The 27,275-nt window shown below is 43.0% G+C and overlaps 1 protein-coding gene across 11 annotated transcripts in view; it reads right to left on the reverse strand.

Annotated features, from left to right (window-relative positions):
- MAST4 (microtubule associated serine/threonine kinase family member 4) overlaps positions 1-27,275 on the reverse strand; it is a 478,500-nt gene that overhangs the window by 111,454 nt on the left and 339,771 nt on the right. For all 11 annotated transcript variants that reach the window (XM_060235887.1, XM_060235886.1, XM_060235884.1 and 8 more), the window contains one exon: positions 13,740-13,828. In XM_060235887.1, coding sequence (XP_060091870.1) covers positions 13,740-13,828 — 89 coding nt within the window. The remainder of the gene's footprint in view (positions 1-13,739; positions 13,829-27,275) is intronic.

The raw sequence follows: 27,275 nt of genomic DNA on the forward strand, positions 1-27,275 counted from the left end.
AAATCAGCAAAAATAGAAGAAATTACTTGGAGTATAAAAGGGTCATGATTGTAGGTCTCTAAGCAGAAAGGTACCAAGAAGAAAACATCTTTTTGAAGGCAAAAATATCTACTTTGTCCAAATATTGAGTTTCTTTATTTTTTAAATTGCTTTTACCAGCAACTAGATGCAAATTAAATGTTTAGATTCACCTAACATTCTGTTCCTAATTTTTACACAAAAAGGTAAACCAAAATGTTTACAAGCTTATTATTTCTCTAAAGATGAATACCTTAAACGCCTTTGGTGTCATCCCCTCCAAAAAACAAAAGAGAATTACATGCTTCTGAGATCCTTCCCCCAAATTCTTGTCCAAATGAGTTAAGCCTTAATCTCCATTAAAATTCAGGCATATATTTAGAAATCAAATTCATGCTTAAATTCTGTGCAAACTGAATCACCTTTTCTGAACATTCAAATAATAATAATATATTGGATTTATATTTCGCTTTATACTCTGAATCTCAGAGTCTCAGAGTGGTCACAGTCTGCTTTACCTTCTTCCCCCACCTCACAACAGACACCCTGTGAGGTAGGTATGGCTGAGAGAGCTCTTACAGCTGCTGCGCTTTCAAGGACAACTCCTATGAGAGCTATGGCTGACCAAGGCTATTCCAGCAGCTGCAAGTGGAGTAGTGGGGAATCGAACCCAGCACTCTCAGATAAGAGTCCGCACACTTAACCACTACACCAACTGGCTCTGAGCCAGTTAATTCAAAACAGCCAGCTAACATGCAAGAAAATCCAGAGAAAACAAGGGAAAGCAGTCTACTGCTGTAGATTTTAGGTATGAAATGCCAGAAAAGCAAGAAAGATTACAACTGAAGTCCTATCTATGACCTTCATCACTCACAGCATTCCTCTCAGCACTCATTCACCCATCTGTAAGCAAATGCCTGAGAGGCTTCCAAAGAATAACTAGCACCAGTTAATTCTCTGCCCATATGTGCAGTGCCTGCTTATTACTCAAACCCTGCTGTTCCCTGGGATCTGCTGGCTGTTGCATGTTTTAGTTTTACGATACTTCATATGCTGTTGAGAGACTGCTATTGACATTTCTGACCTGATAAAGAAAGTCTGATTGGTGAGGTCAGGCATTAAAAACATAATTAATACTGTGATCTCCAGGGACAAGTTAACACTGAACCCCACCCCCAATAACCTGCATTTCAAGACAATAGTGTATTTAATGACAATAAATATGAAGCCTCATTATAAACACAGTTAGTGTTGAGAATAATTAGCTTTAGAAATCCTGCATCTCTGCCACAAAAACAAGAACGGTATATCTTGTGAGAAGTAGAATGTTATACTGATTAAATATATAATTATTCCATTTTTATTTTTTTTAAAGTTTCTGAAGAACTGACAATGTATTAATGTTGAAAGACTTAAGGATTAATTATAATTGCTCCTTTAAATTTCAGATAAGACAGAAACTTTCTTCAAAATGTCCCTCTGCATTTTCATATCATAGCCACAGATCATACAAGCACTATAATTATCTCTTTTACTGGTCTGTAGAACGTGTTGTGATGAAATCAGGAATGTTATAATGCAGGTGATATCCAAGAAGGTATACTTCCTAAGATCCTGAAAAAGATATGCCCCACAAAACATTTTTTCAAGAAACCACCAGGTGATTTCTGTATAACAATGTATAAATAGCTGAAGATTTACTGAACATTTATAAAACCATGATTCATTACATATCACCTAGAAGATGACTGTTACAGGTTCACCAGAAGATGCCTTTTTCAGTGCAAGTAAAGAAAATATTGACCATTCTCACAGCTCAGGGCTCCCTGCCACTGGGGGAGAAGAGGTGGAACGCGGCATGACCCTGGGGGAGGACAGCAGCCCAATGGCTTAGCAGGAACAACATAGCCAGGTAGGTGGCAACAGTAAGGGAGGAGCAGAAGCCTGACTCACCATCATTAGTTTTCTATGGATCAAAGGACTCCTCTTGTGTAAAGGCCTCATTGTGAGAAAGGACTTCCTCAGGAGTAGAAGCAGGGCAGCAGGACTCTTCTCAGGTAAAATTCTCCTTGAGAGGAAGGGCTTGCAGGAGCAGAAAAATAGGAACTAGGAGTGGCCAGGAAGATGAAAGGCCCCCACGCCCCCAGGTGAAGGTGTTGGGAACAGGCAGTCTTGGGGTCTTTGCATACAGGAAGGTACATACCATGCCTCTTGAAGCCTCAGAAGTTGGCAGTACTGGCCTCAAGGACAGCCAGGAGGAACTCTGCATGCCTGACCAAGCCAGATGGACCAACCCTGGCTTAACCCTGCAGGAAGGTGCAGTAGTCAGGGCAGGAGATTTAAGGACTTGAGGGAAGGACTCAAGCAGAGAAAGCAGGCCTAGCAGCAAGGTGTAAACAGATGCTGATGAGGAGGTGTAAGCTGGCTGAGTCACATGGTGATGGCTAATCTCTGGAGTTGGTCATGTAAAGGAACCAAAGCATTTAAATGCAAGCTTCACAGTTCTGCCTCATGTGGAAAGCAATGTGGAGAAAGATGGTGCCTCCCCAGGGGAATGTGGCCCCTGGACCTGGGAGCTTCATAAAGATTTAAGTGGGTTTATAATGATAACCACTGGCTTGCTTTAAAGAAATCTTTAATTTACTATCAGCAATTCAATATTTCTAAAGGACTATCCTGGTGGAGGAAGAGTTTTGGAAATCTGAACCTTAAAATGCAGATACCTAGCATTGCAACTGTGGCATTTATTTTATTATTATTTCAATTTTATGCAAAGTGAAAAAATAGGACAAGAAAAAAGATAGAATTATTCCAGATCACACAGACGCACAGTAGTTTCTAGTTTTCCATTCTTGGGCAAGGTACTAGAAAAACAGGTTGCTTACCTGTAACTGATGATCTTCGAGTGGTCATCTGTGCAGTCACACACATGGGTCTTGCTGCAGGCAACGGATCCATACCTCGGAGCTCCAATAGCTCGCCTATAGCGCTTTTGGCGCGCTTCCCTCCTGCCCTGGGGAGCAGGCAGCGACTGCGCATGCCTGGAGTGGGGGGGGGAGCGCCCATTCCACTCAGTTTCTTCCAGCCGCCGCTGGCATGACACTATACAAGGTTAAGCAACAATCACAAGAAGGCTGGGTGGGCGTGTGTGACTGCACAGATGACCACTCGAAGATCATCAGTTACAGGTAAGCAACCTGTTTATCTTCTTCGTGGTCTCTGTGCAGTCCCACACATGGGTGACTAGCCAGCTGAATGTCCAGGAGGAGGGTGCTGGTGAGAGAAAAGAGTTAGTAACACAGTCAAATGACATTACAGCATATAGGTTATGATGCCATACAGGTTATAGATGGAAGCGGATGCACTCACCCATAGCTTCAATGGAAGATGGATCTGAGGACCGCTTGGCCGAAGGAGGCATCTTGTCTCGCACGACGTCCAAGGCATAATGGGAGACGAACGTGGATGGTGAGGACCACGATGCAGCAGCACATATGTCCTCTAAGGAGACGCCCTGTAAGAAGGCCGAAGACGTGGAGACCGCTCTGGTCGAGTGCGCCTTGAGGCCTTCGGGTAGAGGCTGCTTAGCCAGTTCATAGCACAACCTAATGGCACTCACCACCCATTTAGATAGTCTCTGGGTAGAAATTTTGTGTCCTCTGTGAGGCTTACCGTAGGCCACAAACAGATTGGGGTCCTTACGGAAAGGTTGTGTACGAGCAAGGTAGAAAGATAAGGCCCTTCTGACATCCAGGGAATGTAGGGCCCTTTGACCTGGGTCGGTTGGGTTGGAGAAAAACGTTGGCAAGGAAGTCGAGGTTGATAAGTGGAACTGGGAGACAACTTTAGGAAGGAATGCAGGGTCCGGCCGTAGAACAACTTTGTCCCTATGGAAAATGGTGTAGGGAGAATCATGGCAGAAGGCGCATAAATCACTTGCCCGTTTGCCTGAGGTAAGGGCCACTAGCAATGCTGTCTTCCAGGAAAGAAGGCTGAGGTCTATGGTAGCCAAAGGTTCAAAGGGAACTTTCATTAAACAGGAGAGAACTAGGGATAAACTCCAAGTCGGTACGAAGGGTTTGACAGGTGGATGGAGGTGCAACATGCCCTTAAGAAAGGACTTAGACAAGGTATGAGAGAACACCGTCTTGCCGTCAACAGGCTCATGAAACGCGGAAATTGCAGAGAGGTGAACCTTTAGGGAAGAATAGCAGAGTCCTGATTTCTGTAGAGAGAGTAGATAATCAAGATTCAGGTTAAGAGGTGCTGATTCTGGCTGCAGCTGATTAGATGTCACGAATGAACAGAAGCGCTTCCATTTGCGTTGGTACGAAAGTCTGGTGGAAGGCTTCCTTGCGTTGAGAATGATGTTGGCTACCTCTGTGGAGAGGCAGGCGGATGTATTCTCCAGGCTGCCAAGGCCAGAACCTGAGGGTTGTGATGTAGTACCTGACCATTGGCCTGGGATAAGAGGTCGCCCACAGGAGGGAGGCGGCGGTAAGTGTGGCGGGACATTTGTAGAAGCCTCGTGAACCACGGTTGCCGTGGCCACCATGGAGCAATGAGGATGCAGTCCGTGCCATCTCGTGCTATCTTTATCAACACCCGTGTCAGAAGGGGGGTTGGTGGGAAGAGGTAGTGAAGAGGACCTGTCCAGCTGTGTAGGAAGGCGTCGTTGCCCCTCCTGGAATAAAATCGAGGACATTTGGCATTGTCCCTGGAAGCAAAGACGTCCACCTTGGGTGTTCCAAAGCATCGGAAGATGCGACGAAGGTAGGTCGGATTGATGGATCATTCGTGGTCGTCTATGCGAAACCTGCTGAGAGAGTCGGCCAGAACATTCTCCACACCCGGGAGGTGAATGGCAGTCATGTAGATGTTGTGCTTGACACACCATTCCCAGAGCAGTATGGCTATACGGCACAGCCGGAGGGATCTGGTGCCTCCCTGCTTGTTTATGTAGTAGACTGTTGCCATATTGTCAGTGGAGATCTGAACGTGCCGACCCTCGATCAGTGGGAGGAACGATTGGAGGGCCCTGTGAACAGTGATCAGTTCTAAGCAGTTTATGTGCATGGCCCTCTCGGAGGGAGTCCAAAGCCCTCTGACGGTCTTGTCCTCTAAGTGGGCTCCCCATCCCCACTTGGAGGCGTCTGTTGTCACAAACGCCCTCGGAGGAGTCGGTAGAAACGGCATGCCTGCGAGGAGGCTGTTGGGTACAGTCCACCATGTGAGAGAGAGAAGTGCTCTCTGTGGAACAGTAAGTAAAAGGCTCTGCGGTTGCACTTGAGGATGGTAAGCTCGTACAAACCAGAGCTGTAGTTGTCTCATCCGTAGCCTGGCAAAGTAAAGGACAGATGTTGTGGCAGCCATAAGGCCCAGCAGGCGTTGGATTGTGAATGCAGACTGACGAGGCTGTTGTTGAATCGACTTGGCTAATGCAATGATCGTTAGCGCTCGATCCTCGGGGAGGAAAGCGCGATGGAGAGAAGTGCGTAGAAGAGCCCCTATAAATTTGAGGTCCTGGGTAGGTGTGAGGTGCGATTTGGTGGCATTCACACGCAGGCCCAAGGAATTCAGAAGGGTGAGAGCTGTGTTGAGGTTGCTCTGCAGCTGATGTTGAGTTGGTGCAATAAAGAGCCAGTCGTCGATATATGGGAAGACTGGGATGTTCCGAATGCGAAGGGCAGCTGCCACCACTGCCATGCACTTGGTGAAAACCCTGGGTGCAGTGGAGAGGCCGAACGGTAGGGCAATGTATTGGAAGTGGTCCCGGCCCATGGCGAATCGCAGATACTTCCGATGTTGAGGTCGAATGGTCACATGGAAGTAAGCGTCCTGAAGATCTAGGGAAGCCATCCAGGAGTCCTTGGGAATCAATGGCAGAATGGACTGCAGGGAGATCATTCTGAACTTCCTGCACTCGATGTGTGCATTTAGCTTCCGGAGATCCAGGATAGGGCGCTTGCCTCCATCTCTCTTGGGGACTAGGAAGTATCTCGAGTAGAAACCCGTCCCTCGATGTTGAGGAGGAACAGGTTCTATGGCCTTTTTCTGGAGCAAGTCCAGAATTTCTTGTTGGAGATGGAGAGGGGGGGGGGGGGGGTAGTAGTGAAGTAGTGGTGGTGAGGCGGTGAAATGAACTCGATTGCGTAGCCCAGGCGTACGATGGTGAGTACTCAGGAATCGGTCGTAATGGAGTTCCAAGTCTGATAGAATGGGGAAAGACGTGTCAGGTAGGCCGGCTGCATGGGGAGGAAGTCAAAGAGACTGCTTGGCAGGAAGAGAGGTCTTTTTGGTTTGTTGAGGCCGTGGTCTCTGGTGGAATGGAGGTTTCTGTTGTGTAGGCCTTCGCTTCCAATATTCACCCTGTTTGGGAGAACGTTGACGTCTCTGGAAGGAGGGTTTCCAGGACCTGGTTCGATTGAATGGCTGGGAGGATGGTAGAGAGACTCCCAGTCGCTTGGCCCTCTTACGGCCGTCGTCAACCGGTCAAAACCTCATCAGTAGAGGCATGAAAGAGACCCAGGCCATCAAAAGGAAGATCCTCTATCTTTTGTTTAATGTCCGGTTGCAGATTGGTGGACCTGAGCCAGGCGTGGCGACGCAAGGCAACTGAGGAGGCGAAGACGTGGGAAGAGCAGGAGACAGCATGGCGAATAGAGTTGATCTGTTGTTTGGAAACCCTGGACAGTTCGGAGACCAGGGTGGAGGCTGTTTTCTGGGAGGTCTCAGGAAGAGAGGGTATGAGGGGCGTAAACTGGTTAGCCAAATTAAAAATGTAAGCAGCAAAGTATGCTAAATAATTATTGAGCTTGGAATTGGTAGAAGCTAAATTGAATAATTTTCTTGCAAGAGTGTCCAATTTTCTCCCTTCTCGATCCGGTGGTGTGGGATGTCTAGAGGGCTTGGCCTTCGTGGCCGAATGGACTATAATAGAGTTCGGAGCCGGGTGTGTGGCTAGGAACTTGGCATCAGGGGCATGAACCCGATAGAGCGAGTCGAACCTCTTGGAAGTGGGAGGGATTGAGGCAGGTTTGTCCCAGGCTTCTCGGAGACCTTCCAGGTGAACCGGCAGCATCGGGAGTAAAGAGCCAGGCGGAAAGTCTGACTGCACCAGATCATGCACCATGTCGTACACCTTGGGGGAATCCGCTGGGAGTGGTATTTTCAGCGTTTCTGCCATGGAGGTGATGAGGTTAAGATAAGCCTTAGACGCATCTGATGGAGAGAGCCGGATCTGTGGAGTCGAATCCGAGGCTAGAGAAGGCGGTTGGCCTTCCGAGTCCGAAGAGGCTGAGGATTCTCTGTCGGATAGGGAGGCTTCTCTAGAAGGAGAAGGTGGAGGTATGACTGGCTCGGAAGTGGAGGCTCGAGGATCTGAAGACTGGACTCGATGCCTGGCAGAAGATCTAGGTGGAGTGCCCGGGGCAACAGAGATAGTTGCAGAAGCTGTGCGCGGTTTTTCTATATCCCGGTAGCGAGAATGCTCCTGATGGCGAGGAGATTCCCGGTGCCGAGGGGGAAAAGCTTCCGGATCTAGAGATCGAGTACGGTCACGGAGTTGAGGTGAGTCCTCGTGATGAAGTTGAGGTAAGTCACGGAGGCGAGAGGAGTGTTCGTGATGGAGTCGAGGCGAGACCTCGTGATGGCTCCAAGGTAAGTCACGGAGTCGAGATGGGTGTTCGCGACGGAGTCAAGGCGAATCCTCGTAACGGATTCGTGGAGTAGAGACATCACGGTGCAGGTAAGGTTCCCGCTCTTGGTATCGAGAATGGTGAGTTCCCTCATCCGAGGGCGAGCGGGAACGAGGATGGAAACGGCTGCTCCTAGGCGATGGAGACCTCGAGAAGGGCGAATAGTCATACCAACTTCGTGAGTAGTAGTCTTGATGTTCATAATAAGCGGAGGAGCCGGAGTCGTGACGGCTGCACGATCGGACGCGGACCCGATAAGAGGAGACTTGAGTTCCTGATTCTCTGAACAATGGGGAAATAGCGACGTCTCGGAAGGATCCGGGCCGTAGAGATGACCGTAGGTAGGTCTGGGTCGGATCGGTGGTAGGGTCGGGTTCAAGGAACTCGGAGGGTACCACACTATGCACTGAAGGTGACCGAGATCCGATTGGAATCACCTCCACCGCAGTAGAGGTATGAGGTGTAAGCTGGGGCATATCGGTGATGACGTCTACCGGGGTCGATAACTCAGGCGGCAGCAGCGGTAGAGCCGAAGTGGATTGCGAAGCCAAAGCCATCGAGGGCAAAGCCGCAGGGTCCCGAGACTTCTTGGGCGCCGAGTGCGACTCGTGCTGTGTTGTCGGAGCCGAATCAGCTGATTCGGAATGCCGAGGTTTCTTAGGCGCCGAGTCCGATTCGGAATGACGCAGTTTTTTAGGCGCCGGAGCCGATTCGGAATGACCCAGTTTTTTAGAAGACTTATGGCTGGGATCAGCGTGCTTCAAAGGTCTTTTCCCGGACTTGTGCGCTGTAGCTGTCTGCTTTTGCGACTGAAGCGCGGCCAGGGAAGCCGAATCTCCCGCTCGTAGTGGGGGAGGCGGCGAGTCAGAGGTGGGCATAACCCGCAGGGACTGTTCAAGGAGGAAACTTTGGAGCCTCGCAGCGTGGTTTTTACGGGCTTGCTTGCCGAAGCTAGCACAATGAATACAGGAGTCTACTCGATGGCTTTCCCCAAGGCAGAAAAGGCAATGGCTGTGGCCGTCTGTGGTGGGGATCTTGGCTCCACAGTGCCTGCACTTTTTGAAAATAACCTTCCCTTCCATACACTCCAGACAGGGGAGGGGGGGGAAGAGTAAGAAAAAGGGAAAGGAAAGCGCAGAAACGGTTTTTATTTTATTTTCTAGGGACGAAAGATAGGTGAAGAAGGAAAGAAGAAATACGATACCAGACGAGGAGAAGACAAGGAGAAGACGAGCTAAGGAGAGAACACAGCGAGGAAGGTGTTGTCCGGGCGGCGGTAAGGAAGAAACTGAGTGGAATGGGCGCTCCCCCCCCGCTCCAGGCATGCGCAGTCGCTGCCTGCTCCCCAGGGCGGGAGGGAAGCGCGCCAAAAGCGCTATAGGCGAGCTATTGGAGCTCCGAGGTATGGATCCGTTGCCTGCGGCAAGACCCATGTGTGGGACTGCACAGAGACCACGAAGAAGATCAGGTTGTTGCTTCTCAGCTCCAGGGATTCTTTGAAGAGACTGATTTTCTAGACCCATTTCAGTCTGGCTTCAGGCCTCGATTTGGAACAGAGACCGTTTTGGTCATCTTGGTTGATTATTGAATAGATGGGAAATGTGATCCTGCTAGTTCTGATGGATCTCTCAGCAGTCATTAACCACAGTATCTTACTGTGCTGCCTCTCAGAACTGGGACTACAGCATTGTATTATAGTGGTTCACGTCCTATCTGTGGAGTTGGTCTCAGAAGAAGAAGAAGGAGAAGATATTGGATTTATATCCCGCCCTCCACTCAGAAGAGTCTCAGAGCGGCTCACAATCTCCTTTACCGTCCTCCCCCACAACAGACACCCTGTGAGGTGGGTGGGGCTGGAGAGGGCTCTCACAGCAGCTGCCCTTTCAAGGACAACCTCTGCCAGAGCTATGGCTGACCCAAGGCCATGCTAGCAGGTGCAAGTGGAGGAGTGGGGAATCAAACCAGGTTCTCCCAGATAAGAGTCCGCACACTTAACCACTACACCAAACTGGTGTTGGGGAATTCCAACTCAGCCCCTTTGGTTGTTGGTTTGTCGGGTGCCACAGGGTTCCATCATACCCCCATCCTATTTAATACCTATATGAAGCCACTGAGAGAAGTCATCAGGAGGTACATGCTGTGATGTCACCAATATTTGGATGAAACTCCTTTTTGATGTATTGTGTGATCTTGACATATAAGTTATACAGCTTGTTGACTGCACGGTGGAGGAACTTCCCTCTCCACACAGTGGAGGGCCTTCCTTCCCAAAAAACGTACTCAGATGGGGCAGTAGAAATACTATACTTTCCTCTTTAGTCATAGAATTTGGATCCAGTATCCAAAAGGAACACCCTTGCTCAAATTATCTCCTGAAACCACGTCAGTGCGATTTGCAACAGAAACTAAGGTTCATGGTCTGTAGCAGGCATAGCTCATTAGACAATAAAGCCATGTATTTGAAAACTGGCTATCTACTGTAGGATAATGATGGGAGTTGCAGTGCCAAAATTTAGGAAATTAGGACATCATGGCCCAGGTTATCCACGGAAAAACTTTCCTCCTCAGCTGTCTGCAATGGCAGTGACAGTCGTCTGTTTATGGCAGACATTTTATTGGAATCTAAAGCTAGGCATCTCAAAATTGGCCACTAGCTTCAGGATAATTATGGGCACTGCAGTGTAAAAACTAAGAATCAGAACATCTCAAGGATTAACTTTGCAGGAAGAATGCAGCAGGCAGAAGCTGTGGCTAAAAGGACCTCAGGAATAATAAGTTTACATAGAAGCAAGTCCCATGACTAGGAGCAGTTGACTAGGCAATATATAAGCACTGAACATGTCCGACTGTTTTATATGCAGCCATTTTTGTAGAATTTAATCAGCTATATTGGGAGGGGTTGTGGCTCAGTGGTAGAGCATTTGCTGGCATGCAGAAGGTCTTAGGTTCAGACCCCGGTATCTCCAATTAAAAGATCTGGCAGTAGCTGATGTGGGAGAGCTGCTGCCAGTCTGCATACTGACTTTGATGGATTCTGGGTCTGATTCAGTATAAGGTAGTGTTATGTGTCCGTGTATATTGTGGGAGCAATTCTAAAAATGCCTATTCACAGGAAAGTCCCATCTTCTTAATTGGAGTTTAGCCCCAAAACATTTAGGATTGTTCCTTCTTAGCGCCTGCACACTTAGCTATTCAAGTCTGCTGACACCATTAAATGAGACACCTTACGTCTGTGGCTTCCTAGCATCTTTCCACATGGCAGGGAATCTTATAAGAGTTCAGGAATGTGGATTCACACAAACCTTTGTTCACCTATTTGATTGCTCCTTTCTTTTCCAACTAGGGGGTTTCTTCTCCATCTACTAGGACTCCGACAGAGAATTTTCATCACCACCTCATCTGAAGTTTCTTCTTGTGCATCTCCCAGCACTGCTGGCCACTAGCTTGCTTTAGACAAGTCAACTTTTTTGGTCACGATGCTCTTACAGATAGATTCTCTTGACTGTGTGCAAATCATCTTCTCTTCCCTCATTCTCCAACTGCATCCTTCTATTTTAAAAGTTTGTTCTGTCACTCAGTCAAAAGGTAGTACAGCAGGGCTTTTTTTGCAGAAAAAGCCAGCAGGAACTCATTTGCATATTAGGCCACACCCCTGATGCCAAGCCAGCTGGAATTGATTTCCTGTCATTCCTGCTCAAAAAAAAGCCCTGCAATTATGTCAGGAAATACCTATCTGGCATTATAAGCTTCTTACTGAAGTAAAGAAATACTGAACAGAAAAGTTCAAAGAAGTATTTCCCTTTTATTAACATTATATAAATAGTGTATGATTTTAATGACATTGTTACTTGTAAGCCATCTCTAATAGGACTCTGGAGATGTAACATATACATTTACAAAATAAAGAGTAACAGGAGTTTAAGGTCTAATTAGTCTAGAAATTATTTTATTGTTACAGTAAATATGGTTAAATTATCAGACTTTGTGGCAATCTTGTAGAAAACAGAAACTGGCTACCACCTGGTCATGGGCCATACACAGCAGGATTCTTTCCAAGGTAGCCTGATTTCTGGTGAACCAGTGCTGAATTTGTAATGGAGTCTCCCAAACCCACCTATATCTAAGCCATAACAAACAACACTACCTACTTTTATCTTTAGTGTTGCCCCACAAAGGGGTGCCCCACTGGAAGGTGGACAATACCTTCTTACTTAGGTCACATTGTTATGGTCTTCAAGCTCCTATGAGTTAAATATGTTTATTCTTCATGCAACACCTCCACATTTGTCTCTTCTTGTGTTCTATACAGGGTTGCTAAACAGTTCTTTGGATAGCAAAAATGTAGGGTGAACTATGATGGGCTGTTACTTCCTGCCCTATTTTACAAAACTGGAGAGGCCTCTGGCAGTGGCAGCATAAAAACTTAAAAGTTTCTCAAGCCTAATGCTCCACTTGTCCTTTTTCTAGGTACACAGTGCTGATTCCTAAATATGTTATCTGAAGATTGTGCCAAGCCATTTGGGACAATAAAGGCAATTCTGGATAAATGAGCAAGCCTTCTGTGGCTATACTATATTGCCAGTCTACTATTTATTATTTATTTATTTATTTTATTTTATTCCATTTGCATCCTGCCCTCTTCGCCTAGGCGGGCTCAGGGTGGCTCACATAGACATGCATATGCATGAGTAAACACAGTAATACATTAAAACCATAGACCACAGAATAATATAAAAACATAAAATATTTCAGTGCTATAATCTTAGTTTTCAATTCTCTGTAAGCCGATCTTAAATTGTACCCCGGATTACAAAGGATGATTCATAAGTTACCTAAGACTATAGTGGCCAGCAGTCTAGTGTACAAATACCTGGTGGAAGAGTGCCATCTAACAGGCCCTGCAGAACTGTATGAGCTCTTCCGGCAACTCATTCCACCAGCATGGAGCCACTACAGAGAAGGCTCTGGCTCTAGTTGTCATGAGCCTGGCCTCCTTAGGGCCGGGGATTGTAAGTAGATTTTGTGATTCAGACCGAAGTGCTCTCCGGGGAACATAAGGGGAAAGGCGGTCCCTAAGGTATGCAGGCCCCTGGCCATATAGGGCCTTAAAGGTGAGAACCAACACCTTGAAACGAACCCGGTATGCAATAGGCAACCAGTGCAGCGCTTTCAGCACAGGTTGAATGTGGAAAGGAAAGCCCATTAACAACCTGGCTGATGCGTTCTACACTAGTTGAAGCTTCCTGGTTTGAGACAAGGGCAGCCTCAAGTCGCTGTGTTCGAGGTAGGGGACCAACTGCCTTATCAGCTGCAGATGATAGAAGGCTGATCTGGCAGTGGCTGCCACCTGGGCTTCCATATTTAAAGAGGGATCCAGGAGCACCCCTAAACTTGTGACCTATGAGACACATCTGTCCTTTCCCCCCTAAAACTACTGATCAACCGACAGAAACCACATCAGAAAGCTTGTGGCTTCATGGTAGGGATGAGATTAGGAACTTTCTGGTTTACTGTTCCATCTTTTTTGCCATTACACTAGCTTTCTTTGATATTTATTTTAGTACAATTCAGCACAAATAAATAGAAGGCAGCTTTTATTTATTTAACCACTTTGTAGCTTGATTGTGCTGCTAAACTGCTGGTTAAGCCTTTGAACAGGTGGCAAGTACAGAGATTGTAACACCAGTGAGCTAAAACATAGCAGACACTACACAGATCTTTGATCTATTGTAATTGATCTCAGATGCTCATTGCATAGCCTTGCTACTTTGAAATAAGAACAATCTGCAGGGTAGTTTATAGTGTTTTATAATTCCTTCAATCAGAATATCCAATCAAAATTCTAGCCAGCATTAGCTGACCTGGTGCCAGGTAATAATCCTTCCAAAGGAATTCCAGTTTAGTCAAGTTTAGTACATTATGCCAAATCTTTATATCATATATATTGCTAAAATGAAATATTACAATTTCAGAAATATTACCAATCAGTTTTTTTTAATTAAAGTTTAACAGAGAGTAATTTACCTGCATGAGCTGAAAGTGGTGAATGGGGTCGAGGCATAGCCGGAGACTGTCCATTGCATATCAAACTTTTCCGATTACTTGTACGGCAACTATAGGAAGGGAAATAAAAAATATTTTTAACTAGAGAATTCTAGCATACTATACAACTGCATCACTTGTTGTTAGTTATTTAGATTTATATCCTGCCCTTCCTGTGAATGGGCACGGGGCAGGTCACATCAATATGTTAAAACAGTAAAAACAATTACAATAAATATATAATAAAACAGTTTAAGCAATTTAAATTAACAATATATCAATCATGGGTTGGCACTGTGCTGGGTTTTTTAAAAAAATACAAATCTTTATTTAGAATATAAAGTATCACAAAAGAAAATTGAGTGTCAATTTACGTATACATAAATGAAACTTTTCTGAAGTTGGGATGAGTCTTGACAATATTAAGGTTTAGGTAAGAATATACAAATATCATCAGTAAAACAATATATAAGAAATAAAAAACAGCTATAAACCTTACTTGGTTTAAACCTTACATTTCCAACATAAAATAAATTTAAAAACATACATTTAATAAATATTGTTAATCACTTCCAGTTAAGAGGCGTAAAGTGTGTCTGACGCAAGATAATCTAAGTATGGAGACCAAGTTGTAAAAAAGGTGGACTCGTATAACTCTGAGTCCTGTTGCTTTAATGAGTCAGTAATTTTATCAAGCACACACATTTCCTGAACTTTTATTTGCCAATTGTCTGTTGATAGTTGTTTGAAGATTTCCATTTCAATGCTATTTCCAAACGTGCCACTGCACATAATTTTTCTGGCAGTTCATAATTGTGAAAGTTTTCTAAATGGCATGTCCAAATGTTTAAAATAAAATATTCACATTTTAGAGGTATAGGAACATGTAGAATTGTATGCAGTTTGCTTTGAATAGATTTCCAAAACTTTTGAACTTGATGGCACTGCGCTTGTTTTAATATTAATGCCTGATCTGGGAATCATTAGACCATAACTGAGCAACATAATCTTTGGTGGTATTCTAGCATCTGAGCTGCAACAGGGAGGCCAACTAGTAGATACCTGCCACCTCAACCATAGGTCTGGTGGAACAACTCTGTTTTACCGACCCTGTGAAATTGTAACAAGCCCCAGAGTATCCTGATATCAGCCAGAAGCATGTTCCACTAGGCTGGGGCCAGGGCAGAGAAAGCCCTGGCCCTGGCTAATGGCCATCTGACAGCACTGCTGATTCTGTGAACTTAGGCAGATCATGAAAGGGAAGATAGGAAGGGCTGTATCAGTACTTAGTTCTTATGGCTCCCTCTTATATGCCCAAGGAAATGCTGTTCACCACTTTGTGGTCAAGCAGCAATTTTTCTCCAGGCCAGTTTTAGCAGGGATCCTGGTGTGTGTGTGTGTGTGTTTTGGGGGGTGCCATCTTCTGAGCTTGGAGAAGGGGTCACTGTGTGTGGGGGGGGGACTTGTGAATTTCCTGCTTTGTGCAGAGGATTGGACTAGATGACCCTGGAGGTCTCTTCCAACTCTTAGATTCTATGATTCTATATTTAATAGAGCTAACTAACCCACATGCTATGCTACATTATTTTATTGCACCCTGGTATTTCTTCTGATATAATACAGAAGCTTTATAACATATAACTATGTCAGAAAACAGATCACCAACTTACAATCATCATTACATATATGTATTTGTGTTTGTATGAATTCCCAACTACACAAAGTACAATAATTTATCAATCTTATGATATACTAATTAAAAATCTAATTATTGAGGCAAATTTCACATCTGTGCCTTTTGTAAACAGACCAACAAATATCCTACAAAGATAAATGTGTTCCTTCACTCATACATTTTTCATCTCAAGTACCACAAATCACTATTTTTCTCCATTACAGATAATTATGACATGAATGGTAAACTCATACATCTACTAAAAGAGAATTTTGCAATTTTCTTTACATGTATTCAGAGCCTTGTAATTATAATCAAATACATCTATGAATACACTCCCCATCTTGAAATAACATGCACAAATTAGGTCACCTAAGCTAATGGAGTTATGACCATATCTGTCATCAAATATCGAAAAAATTTGGATTTCTAATTTTACTTAAAACATTTGTAAAGTAAAATTATACTAACTAAAGATAAATACATGGGTTTAATATGAATCCACCCACAAAGTGATGGTAAGAGAAACTAAACCAACCACACAAAAACCTCCAAAAGAAGTTTATAATATTAAGGGGTCAAAGGTTAAAAACATCAATAGTTATAGACAAAAGTACATGTTTATTACAAAAACATATAAAAATCTTGTAGGGGCCCAGATGAAGCCTCATAAAATCATCAGAGTGATAAATGCACATGAAAGATACACACATGACCTGACACGTTTCAGCCTGCAAAGGCCTTCTTCAGGTCAAAATACAACAAAGTCCCAGTTAAACTTATAAATCAATAAGCAATGTTTATTTGGGCCCCTACATGGTTTACAAATCACGTATATGGACTGAAAACCAATAGCTTTAAATACTACTGAAAGGACTGAACAGAAAGAGCTGCAGAGAGAGATATTAAGAATGTAACTTAAATTGTAACTGACCTACCTCAAGTAAATTGGTGTTATATTGGTATTTTCTGCAGAAAACACATCAAGCATAGATCAGAAATTAGGTCCGTTAAGGACTGAATCAGGTCTCCTAAGCATGTGTCATACAGGTGCTTAAGAACCAAGAAATGGAGGTTCGTCCCAGATCATGGTTCATGACATTACACAAACAACAAATTTCCCCATTTACCAAACTGGCTCAATTCATGAGGTTTGGGGGAAAATTCATATTTTCTACTGGTGGCAGCTTCCCAAAGCCAGCAGAATGAAAGGGGGGGAGGAAGAGAGAGCGATCATGCAAAAGCAATTTAAAGGGAAAAACCTCTCAAACCTCTTTAAATTGCTTTTGCAAGCAGGTGTTGCTACATGCAAGTAAAATCTGGTCACATGGACTTCACTCATGCCTGGCGCCCACTTGCAAAAGTAATTTAAAGGGAACCCGGTGCCCGCTTGCAACAGCCATTTAAAGAGAAAGCTTGGAAGCAGGGAGTGAGGTGCAAAAGAAAGTGCTGAAATGGATGCAACTCCCCTCCTTTCACTTCCCAACATGAACCCCATGAACCTCCGAAACCACACGGAGACTTGTGGATAGTGATGGCCACAAATTGGCAATGTTATTCATGCAATTAGTTTTATGACGAGATTCATGCCCGTTCCTAATCTTAACACATTTCCTAAAGAACACAAGCACTGCTAATTACATTTTTATCCCAATACCCAATTTTAAGAGTTGGGAGTTGGACTATTCAGGAACACTCCTAGTTCAGTTACTCATCAAACGTTATTTAGAATATTTATTAGTATTCTCATTTATAGTCTGCCTTTTCCCTGGGACCCAAGGCTGATTACAAATAGAATTTTAAAAAGCTTTTCAGTCAATCAGTAAAGTGGATCACAAAATACAGTAAGAATCAATTAGTAGATTGCAAGATATGATAACATCTGAATATAGCAGCAAGGAGCTCTAGTAAGACAAACAAGGTAGCTGGGCTGTGACTGCAGAACAAAGGAAACAAAACAACACATGCAAACGTATTTCTGTTTAAGGTAACACAATCAGTGTAGGAAAGGCTTTCTCCCTAATAAAAGTCACTTCCTGATCTAAACCACTAGACCACTGTTCTGCTCCTTCTACAAGAATGTCCTCCTGAACAATTCTGTTTTGCACATTTTCCAAAACGATGGAAGTGTGGGGGCCTTCCTAATAGCCTCATATAGTCTTTTCAACGACATGAGAGCCACCACATGAACAGGCAATATTGTTGTCCCAGTGAGATCTACTATAAAAATAAATTATTTTCATTTGGAAATGGGTTGGCAACAGGCAACGATCTCCCAAACTTATCTTTTGATAGCAGGACAATACATTCAGCCTGATATTATTTCCATCAATATTTACAAAGAATGCCCCAAATGTTACAGAGGTAATGGGAGTCATTTGCCCTTAAATACAGTTACTAATTTGTCCTATTAGTCTGTCCTAGCTATAAATACTTGCAATCCTAGATTGCCCCAATCAGACTCTGGCCTTTCCTTTGTAGCTTCTAGTCCTGTTATTCTAAAACAGGTTGTCTTACTGCTGTAAATTCCTTGCCTGGCTTCTTTTAGACTTCCATGCTTCCCTGCCTGTCTGGCTCTTATGCCTACTTGCAGTTTCATTCTAGCCTCTCGGGGCAAAATTCTTGGAAAGTGGCTTTGAACTGACTATGATTCCAGACTGACCCTCCTGTGCATCTGTCCTACTGTTCCATATCATTTCCAGCTCCAGTCCTACTAGGCTTGTACTAGTCTACCTATACCCAGCTATCTATAATTAGGAACACAGAGTGTGAGTTTCTTGATTTACTCATTTTAGAATGAACTATGAATAACGTGAATCTGTAATTAATAATACCGACGTTCTTCCATGGGACTCTCTTAGGTATAGTAGCAGTTATTAGCGTGGAAGCTTTTAAGATATTAAGTACACTGATAACACCACAAAAATAGCTAAATTGCTATTAAATATTAATTGGAAGAAAATGTTGCTTTACATCATTTTTGTTATGGCTTCGTGGGATCCTCTGGCATCCGGCAGGAGACTTATTTTGCTGAAGGACTCACAAGCAACATAATGACATTACTGCTATTGTACTGGCATCACTCCTTGTATGCCAGGAACTGACATTAGTACATTGTAGGGGGCACGTTGGCATTTGAGGAAAACTATAACCATAGAGTTATGCCCAAATGCCAGAGCTTCCCTAGTGGTGTGTTGATGTCATTTCTGAGAATATGGGTAGCTAGTGATATCAGCACGTCATGACGATCCCATCCTCTCCAGTCTCTCACCAATCGCACCCCTCCCAGCCAGCTGAGCAGATACCAGCAGGGGCTTTGTTTCTTACCATCTGCACTTATTTTAAAATATAAAACAGGGGAGTCAAACATGAGGCCTGGGGTACGAATCAGGCCCCCAGAGGGCTCCTATCAGCCCCCCAAGCAACTGGCTGTCATCTGCTAACTTCTCTCTCTTTCTTGCTTCCTTCTGAATCACAGCTTGCTTTGCAAGGCTTGCTCAATCACACAGGAGCTACAGAGCAAAACCTCTATTGTCTCCATTGGCTGAGGCTCCTCCCTTGGGGAGGAAGGGGGGAGGAATAGCTTGCTTTGCCAGGCTATCTCAATCACACAGCAGAGCTACTGAGCCAAGCCTCTCTTCCTTCTATTGACTGAGGCTCTTCCTCATCCTCTCCTGATCCCCTGGAGAAGGAAAGAAAGAGCCAGAGCTTCCTTTGCCCAATTCCCTGGATCCCATGGGAGAAATATAAAGAAAGCACCTTTAAAACCGAATGCTAATGTTTTAAGCATGTTTTATTTTAAGTTTTTGTTTTAAAAAAATATTTAATTGTGTTTGTCTGTGTCCTTTATAAAGTTTATATGTCTGCTGCCTAATCTTAAATAGGTACACACATGGCCCAGCCGGACAAGGTCTCATTTCTGTCAGAGTCGTCCTTCATAACAAATAAGTTTGACACCCCTGAAAAATGTTTGTTCATTTTTTTAAAACAGACACCTAATTATTTTCCACACAATTACAAATGCACACTTTAGAGCAAGGGATTGAACCAGCCGAGTCAGGGCTTTAATCTGTCCTGTGTCTTTTTTCTCACCTATCCTCACACTTCGAAGCTCCAGGCTGCCTAAATTCCCAGCTTTTCAGCTTTGTCTTTGTATGCTTTGGCAGGTAGTTCTTCCAAGCTTACAAAGAAAGTGCAGAATGGACTTTCCATTAAGGTCTCTGAGCCCAAACAGACTGCTCTGAAGCATTTCCACCAACAGAAATAGTGCTCTGGGTCTGGAATGACAGCCCGCAGAGTAGAATGACGGTCCCTAGCAACAGAATCTGTGTTCTGAGACTGGAATGATAGGGTGCAGAGTAGAATGACAGCCCCTGCAAGTAGCAGCAGCATTCTGGGAATGGAATTCCACTCAGGGGGCCTTCATTCAAATCCCAGAACAGTTCTCCTACTCCCAGGGACCGTCATTTCACTCTGGGGCCCGTCATTCCAGTTCCAAAATTTATATTTTTAGTCTTTGCTGTGATCCTTTTGCTTTTCCTTGAAGTTTTATTTTTAAAATTGCTTTGCCAAATCCCGCTATTCTCCCACCATCCCATTTTAAACAAAATACTGCAAGACTTTTAAAGCATGTTTATATTTAAAATTTTAAAAAATCTTTCATTGTGTTTGCCTGTATCCTTTATAAAGTTTATATTATGGCATTACATTTTATGACACACGTGGCCCAGCCCCACAAAGTCCCATTTATGTCAGATCCAGCCCTCATATCAAATAAGTTCAACCTCCCTGCTTTAGGGATTTAACTGCCTATTATTTGTTAAAAGGAACTTACTGCTGGTGAAAAATATCAGATTTGAAACTGAAATCTATTCCTAGCACACCAAATGTCTTTTGCCTATTTCAAATGTAGTCTTTCAAGTATTGGGATAAAATCAATGTGGTTTTCAAAAAGAGATGAATCTGCTTTCTTCAGTATATCACATAAAAGGCCATCACAACTCAAACCCCCAACAGATGGGCAAGACCCATTTGGCACACCTTTCATGTTACATGGATATTCACTGGGAATAGATCAAAAATACAGCAGACATATAAATCAACATTAACATATGATCATTTTTCAACATGGTGCTACTAAGCACTGCTTTCATGACAAGGCAATGAACAGCTGAGATAACAAAATTGTTACCATTAATGTTCCTTCTTCAGAGAAAGCTTTTTACTGTGGATACAGGGGTAAATTACAGGCAATAAAGGTTAATTGCTAAAAGAAAACAGGGTGAGAAGGATGTACTGACAGCAATTACTCCTTGACGTGCTTTTCACATGAAATCTGGCATCTGTTTTAATAATTTATAATGATTTCATTTTAACATCCTTAATTATTAATATTTATACTAGTAACGAAGATGGATATGAGCTGTAAACTATTATGGCGGCACCTTTAACAGCATGTGCTGACTACTGCACTCTTCTATAGAGTAGACTTTAATCTTGGCGTCATCTTAACATGCTGCTTGAGGAAAAGCATAAGGTTAAAAAGTAGATGGCTCTTTGTATTTGAAAAACTACTACAAATAACAGTCCTATAATACTGAGCTAGAACAAATGTAGAAAATAACTTCCTATAAGCCAATTTTAAATTCTGAATACCACCTAGAAGCACACTTTTGTTTACACTTGATGAGTTTAATTTGATATATTTGTGAAAAGTGCTGGCCTGGAACTCTAGATTTATTTGCTGCCCTTGCTAGAGCACAGATGTTAGACAGTCAACTACAAATGCTGCACAGAACAGTAAACTTTACCTAGCAGTTCATATGTTCAACAAGGAAATGAAAAGGACCAAGAATGTTTTTAACAGCTTATCTAAGAACACTGAAATTTGTAACAAAGGTACTTCAACTTTATACTCTTTTGAAGATCTAGTAGTTTTCCTGCAACAATTCTAACTTTTGCAGCACTGTTCACATCAGATCAGAAGCTTTCATCTACATTCTTAAAATACTCTTTAGAGCAACCACAGCTAAAAGGTACTACCTTCCTACTTAAAGTTATTACTAACCTATATGTCCATTCCTCTTTTTCTATCCCCATCACTCCTCTAAGGCCAAAGAAAAATTAATCATGAAATAAAAAACACCTGTACAGACATATAAAAGTGTAACTAAACATGACGGTGTCGACATATGTGAACAGGAGAGGGGACTTGTCACTTCTCCAGCCACACATTCCCACACTAATCAGTTCTTGTCTTAACAGCATTTTTCCTGGTGCTATTTCTACTCAGATAGTACCACAAGAAGAAAAACCAGCTGAAGAAAAGGGCTTAAAAACACACACACAGCGAGTTGGAAGGGGTCATATTCATACAGGACATCTTGTCCAACTTCCTGTTCAATGAAGGATCAATGTAAGAAGTAGAAGCAGGAATGCACTATCCTCCTCTTCTTCCCTTCAATGGTATGCTGTGCAGCACCCCCCCCCCCCATAGGGATTTAGTGGCAACAGGTCTGATCTGATCCTTCCTCCAGGTTGCCAACAACCTGGAGAAAAAATATCCTGAATCTTTAATGTGTGAAAAAGAGCATTTGAAACTTTTCATGACATGGAGGTAAATAATATCACCTGGTAAATAACATCCCATTAAGTGTCTATTGAAAGAACAAGACATTTTTTCCCCATTGCTGTGATCTAAGATTTTTTTCTAAACCAAAGAATTAACATATTATTTTCTGAGATCGAAATAGCACCCAATACTGTTTATATTTTTATTTACTCCATATTTTTATATTTTTATGATTGAGGTTTATATTGATACTGGTTTTTATATAGCTTTTATGGAACGTAAGCTGCCCTGAGCCTGCCCTCGGCAGGGGGGGTGGGATATAAGCCAAGCAAACAAGTAAAATTAATCTCTTACAGACAGCCATACTGGTTCTTGGCTTGAAACAAAACTTAGATTCACATAACCTGAGTTTGGATAGAGTCCTACTAATAAGCCGGCGTTATCTACTATTTATTTTATTCCTTTATATTCAACCTTTCCAAAAAAGCTTAAAGCAGCTTATTTATAACTAAAACCATTAAATTACTTCAATAAATAAATAGAAGAAGACTGCAGATTTATATCCCACCCTTCTCTCTGAATCAGAGACTCAGAGCAATTTACAATCTCCTATATCTTCTCCCCCCACAACAGACACCCTGTGAGATGGGTGGGGCTGAGAGGGCTCTCACAGCAGCTGCCCTTTCAAGGACAACTCCTGTGATAGCTATGGCTAACCCAAGACCATTCCAGTAGCTGCATGTGGAGGAGTGGGGAATCAAACACAGTTCTACCAGATAAGAGTCTGCACACTTAACCACTACACCAAACTGGCATTATAGAAACCAACCCGCTGCTAAGGACTGATTTACACATGTAAGTAAGTGAAATGGGAATGAAACAGCAAAATGCTGAAGTGGTTAAATGAACTTAACATGTTAAGATTGCAAGCTGGGGAGGGGGTCATGTTGTGGAATGTTTTCCACATTCTAAACTTGTTGTGCTGGGGGTTTTTTTTACAGGAAGTGGGAGGGGAGTAGAAGTTTTTGCCATGGGTCAGCAGTTTGCAGCAGCTGATGCAGATGCCCAGCCAGCTGAGCCTGTTACCACCCTTGTCAGTGACTCTGACGTGACAGAAGCAGGCCCTCAGGCACCAGTTACAGAAGTTACTAAGGACAGTGGGGACCCTAGCTCCATGGGCACTGAGACTAGAGGAGGCAACGCCAACATGCAGTGAGCCAATGACACAGGATTCAGGAAAGGCTACCTTGCCACCCCTTTTCTCAGAGCCAGGGGATCGCAGGAGATGACAGGCACACTTGGAGCTCCTTGAGGGGAGATGGAATGTGTGCCTCATAGCCCAGCATCTACCAAGTCAGGAGAAGCATCTGGGGCTAATGAGCTAAATGGACGGCTCCCCTGCAAGTTCAACAAGATTCAACTGTGAACTACCCATAAAACACAGGACTTCAGACAGCTCAGGCATGGGAGCAATTTGTCAACATTCCAGAGATGCCGTGACCACAGCACCGGATACCTCTTGTGATTTCTGAATTGGCTTTGGCCCACAGATCTGCTCGACTGTGCCTCTTGGACCTGCATGGACCTTGTTCTCTGGACAGTTGGCTGCCCTCCCTTGTGTTTGACTTTTGGACTGACGTTTTGGATACATAAACTTAGTTAGTGTCCCTGCTTTGTCACCCTTAGTTTCTACTGCCTGAGTATGCCCTGCTCCAGGACAGTTTTCTCCCTGCCAGGCTAGCTTTTTGGGGTTGCCAATCCCCAGTTAGAAAAGCAATAATCAATAATGGGATCACAGTGGAGATACATTACAAGAAACAAACAACATAGCTGTGATGTAAATAGGTTAATACAGGGGTGGCCAACGGTAGCTCTCCAGATGTTTTTTGCTTACAACTCCCATCAGCCCCAGTCAGCATGGCCAATGGCTGGGGCTGATGGGAGTTGTAGGCAAAAAACATCTGGAGAGCTACCGTTGGCCACCCCAGGGCTAATAAATCCCCAGTTGGGGGCAGGGGATCCCCTGGTTTTCAAGGTTATCAGAAAGTGGGGGAGGCATGGCCAATGGGCAATCCATTATACCCTATGGAGAGTTTACAGAGAGTTAATTCATGAATATCTGGGGCTCTATGGGGACTTTTTTTCCTTTGAGGTAGAGGCACCAAATTTTCAGCATAGCTGCTGGTGCCTCTCCTCAAAACAACACCCAAGTTTTAAAAAGACTGGGGTCCAATTCTATGAGCCCCAAAAGAAGGTGTTCCCATCCTCCATTATTTCCAATGGAAGGAAGGCATTTTTTTATTTTTTTGAAATGCAACAGCCAGAACTTGCTCTGGAGTTCAATCACACTTCTTCCCTCCACTCTCCCAGAGCCTCCTGGTAAGCCCCCCGCCAACCAGTTTGCCTCACCTGGGAACCCTACTTTCTATATGCATGTGGTGTGGGTCATTCAACAAGCTTAACCTTCTACTATGTCAGGGGTGGCCAACGGTAGCTCTCCAGATGTTTTTCGCCTACAACTTCCATCAGTCCCAGCCAGCATGGCCAATGGCTGGGGCTGATGGGAGTTGTAGGCAAAAAACATCTGGAGAGCTACCGTTGGCCACCCCTGCACTATGTCATTCCTGTGTGTGTATAAACCAAATACATTTAAAGCAACAGGAACAGATAAGATATAAAGGAAACATTTCAGCATGGTATGACTAAGGTGCTTTTTACTCTAGACTACTATGGCTCAGAAGATTATTTTCTTGAATAATAATTTCATGAGCCAAGTTAACAGAGACCACTTCCTCTCCCATAATGTGAGAACTCTGAGCCACTTAATTAAACTTGTAGAAGGAGAACTATGAAGACAAAAAAAGGATGGCAGCATTAACACATTAACTTCTAGAATTCATTGCTGCAAGATATAGGGATAGCCACTAGCTTAGATGCCAACAGATAATAGCCATAATGTCTCAAGGAAAGGGCCTCTCAATACCAGCTGATAGGGGCACTGTCAACAGCACAATTCAGTTGTGAGTTTCCCAGAGGTTTCTGGTTGACCACTGCAGGAAACAGAATGATAACTAGATAGACCTTCAGGCTTTCCTATGTTTTTGTGTATTCAAAGACTACACATTCAGCAGGATTTCTGAGGCCACTTCTAACTGTACCCATACAGCCTGAAAAGTTGCCCCACATTGTTCTTTGAAAATGTAAGACTATACCTTACAAAAGACAGGATTCAAAAGGTTTATGTACTTCCACATGCTCAACAAAATTTTACCATTTTTTAATATGCAGCTCCTTGTACTGAATCAACTCTGCAGGAACCTTTCAGAAATTATACTTTCAGTAGCTTAACTAGTCATTTTGACATTTATTAATTGTCATTTCAATTCCACACATTACAGATTTAGATACCCAGATGCCTCCTAACTACATTACAGAACTTGGCTCTATATGTTCTATTTTATCACAATTTGTTAATTCAGAAATTGTACAGTGATAGTAAGATTTTATTGACTTGTCCAACTCTATAATAAAAATTTGTTCCTAAAATGGATGCCTATGAGATATGAATCTGCAATAAAAATATATATGTTCAAAACAGGGACACATTAAATAGTACCCAAGCTCTGCCCTAGTAAACATTGTATTTTCAGTTTATCATCCATGTAATGCGTACATTCACAAGCAATGTATCCCACATACAAATGTTAAAATTTAACTTCAATGGGGCATGCATGTTTAGTGTTTTATTCATATTATGCAAAGAATTCACAGAGCATAGCCACTTCTATAACTGCACTGTTACTTTCAGCTAACTTAATTTCACAGTACACAAACATCTTTTCTTGCCTTTAAGGGCAAATACTTACATCAATAGGTGAGAAAAATCTATAATAAGAAAAAAGCTTATAGAAAGCCTGGAATTTGGACAAGTCTTTCATTCAGAACCATTTTTAGCCATCTGCAATCCACACAAGTTCCACAAGCGTATGCTGTTTTGTGTAGTTGAGTGATGACATGGATGAAGATAAGTCTTCCTTTCAAGGTAATTTGGAGGGGGGGGGGTCCACAATGGTCAGTGAAGCTACTAGTTCTTTTCACAGAGTCAGGCAGAAAAACTAATCTAAATGCTGCAAGCATAAGTCATGTAATTGCGATATTTCTGTCAAACCTCGGTATCCCCCTTGGATTGTTTTTGAGCTTCTATCCACGTCTACTGGAAATCTCTTGCTCTGATCTATAAAACGACCCTTTGAGCCCAGATCTAGGCATATGGCTTGTCTGATCCTCCAGCCCATTTTCCTCTGTCATCTTCTACCTCTTATCTCCAAATTCTCCTTCATTTGTCTTCTTTTTCACTTCTCTCATTTTTGACCTTGTTTCTTCCTCTGTACCTTCACTCACTTCTGTCTCTAATCTATCACATAAAATGACAATAAACAGAATGCCTGAGTATATAAAACAAGTCAGAGGCAAACTGAAGATCCTCAGTTTTCATTAGCTTCTACCAATCATTTTAACACAGCTATGCTTAAACCCAGCAGTATTAAAATAATGGTTTCATGCCAAAGTTCACATCACTTTCGTTCTATGATTGTCGATCCTGCTCCTCATTCATCACAACAGGATTTTGACTCAAGGTATTTTGGTTACTGCAGAAAAACTCCAAATGGCAATGCACCTTTCACTCACGCAACTTACACACATTAAATTAATGCCCCATTAACATGCCTGGCTTTAGCAACCTAATATCATGGTTGAAATCTGTGAACTGTGCTTATGCTTTCTTCTCAATGCATACTTGATGGCATAATATTGTATTCTTCTAGTAATAATAGAAGCAGCAGCATTGCTGTCATTCAAGTGCAGATACAGCCCAGCTGAAAAAATGAATCAGCTATTTATTCATTGAAATGTGGAAGCCTCATGAACTGAGATGTTGTAGCAGAACAAGAAAAGCAGTGGATATTTTGAAGTCTTTTACCCCAAATATTCAACAAACTAAACTTATAGAATATTGGTTTTAAGGTTTTTTGCTTTGAGGGGCAGAGGAAGAAAAAGGATATAATACTTTACTAATAAATAATTGATGAAAAGTATAGACATATATGGATAATGCAACTGCATAATAAAGAAAAGTAGCACCACCACCCTTGTATAGGATTGATACATCTTGTTTTACCGATACTCTTGTTTTACTAATTTGTGGTATTTAAATCATTATGAGAAATTAAATTTTCCATTTGCACATCATATATATTCCAAATAACATTTA

This window comes from Heteronotia binoei, chromosome 4, assembly GCF_032191835.1.
Source record: "Heteronotia binoei isolate CCM8104 ecotype False Entrance Well chromosome 4, APGP_CSIRO_Hbin_v1, whole genome shotgun sequence".
NCBI lineage: Eukaryota > Metazoa > Chordata > Lepidosauria > Squamata > Gekkonidae > Heteronotia > Heteronotia binoei.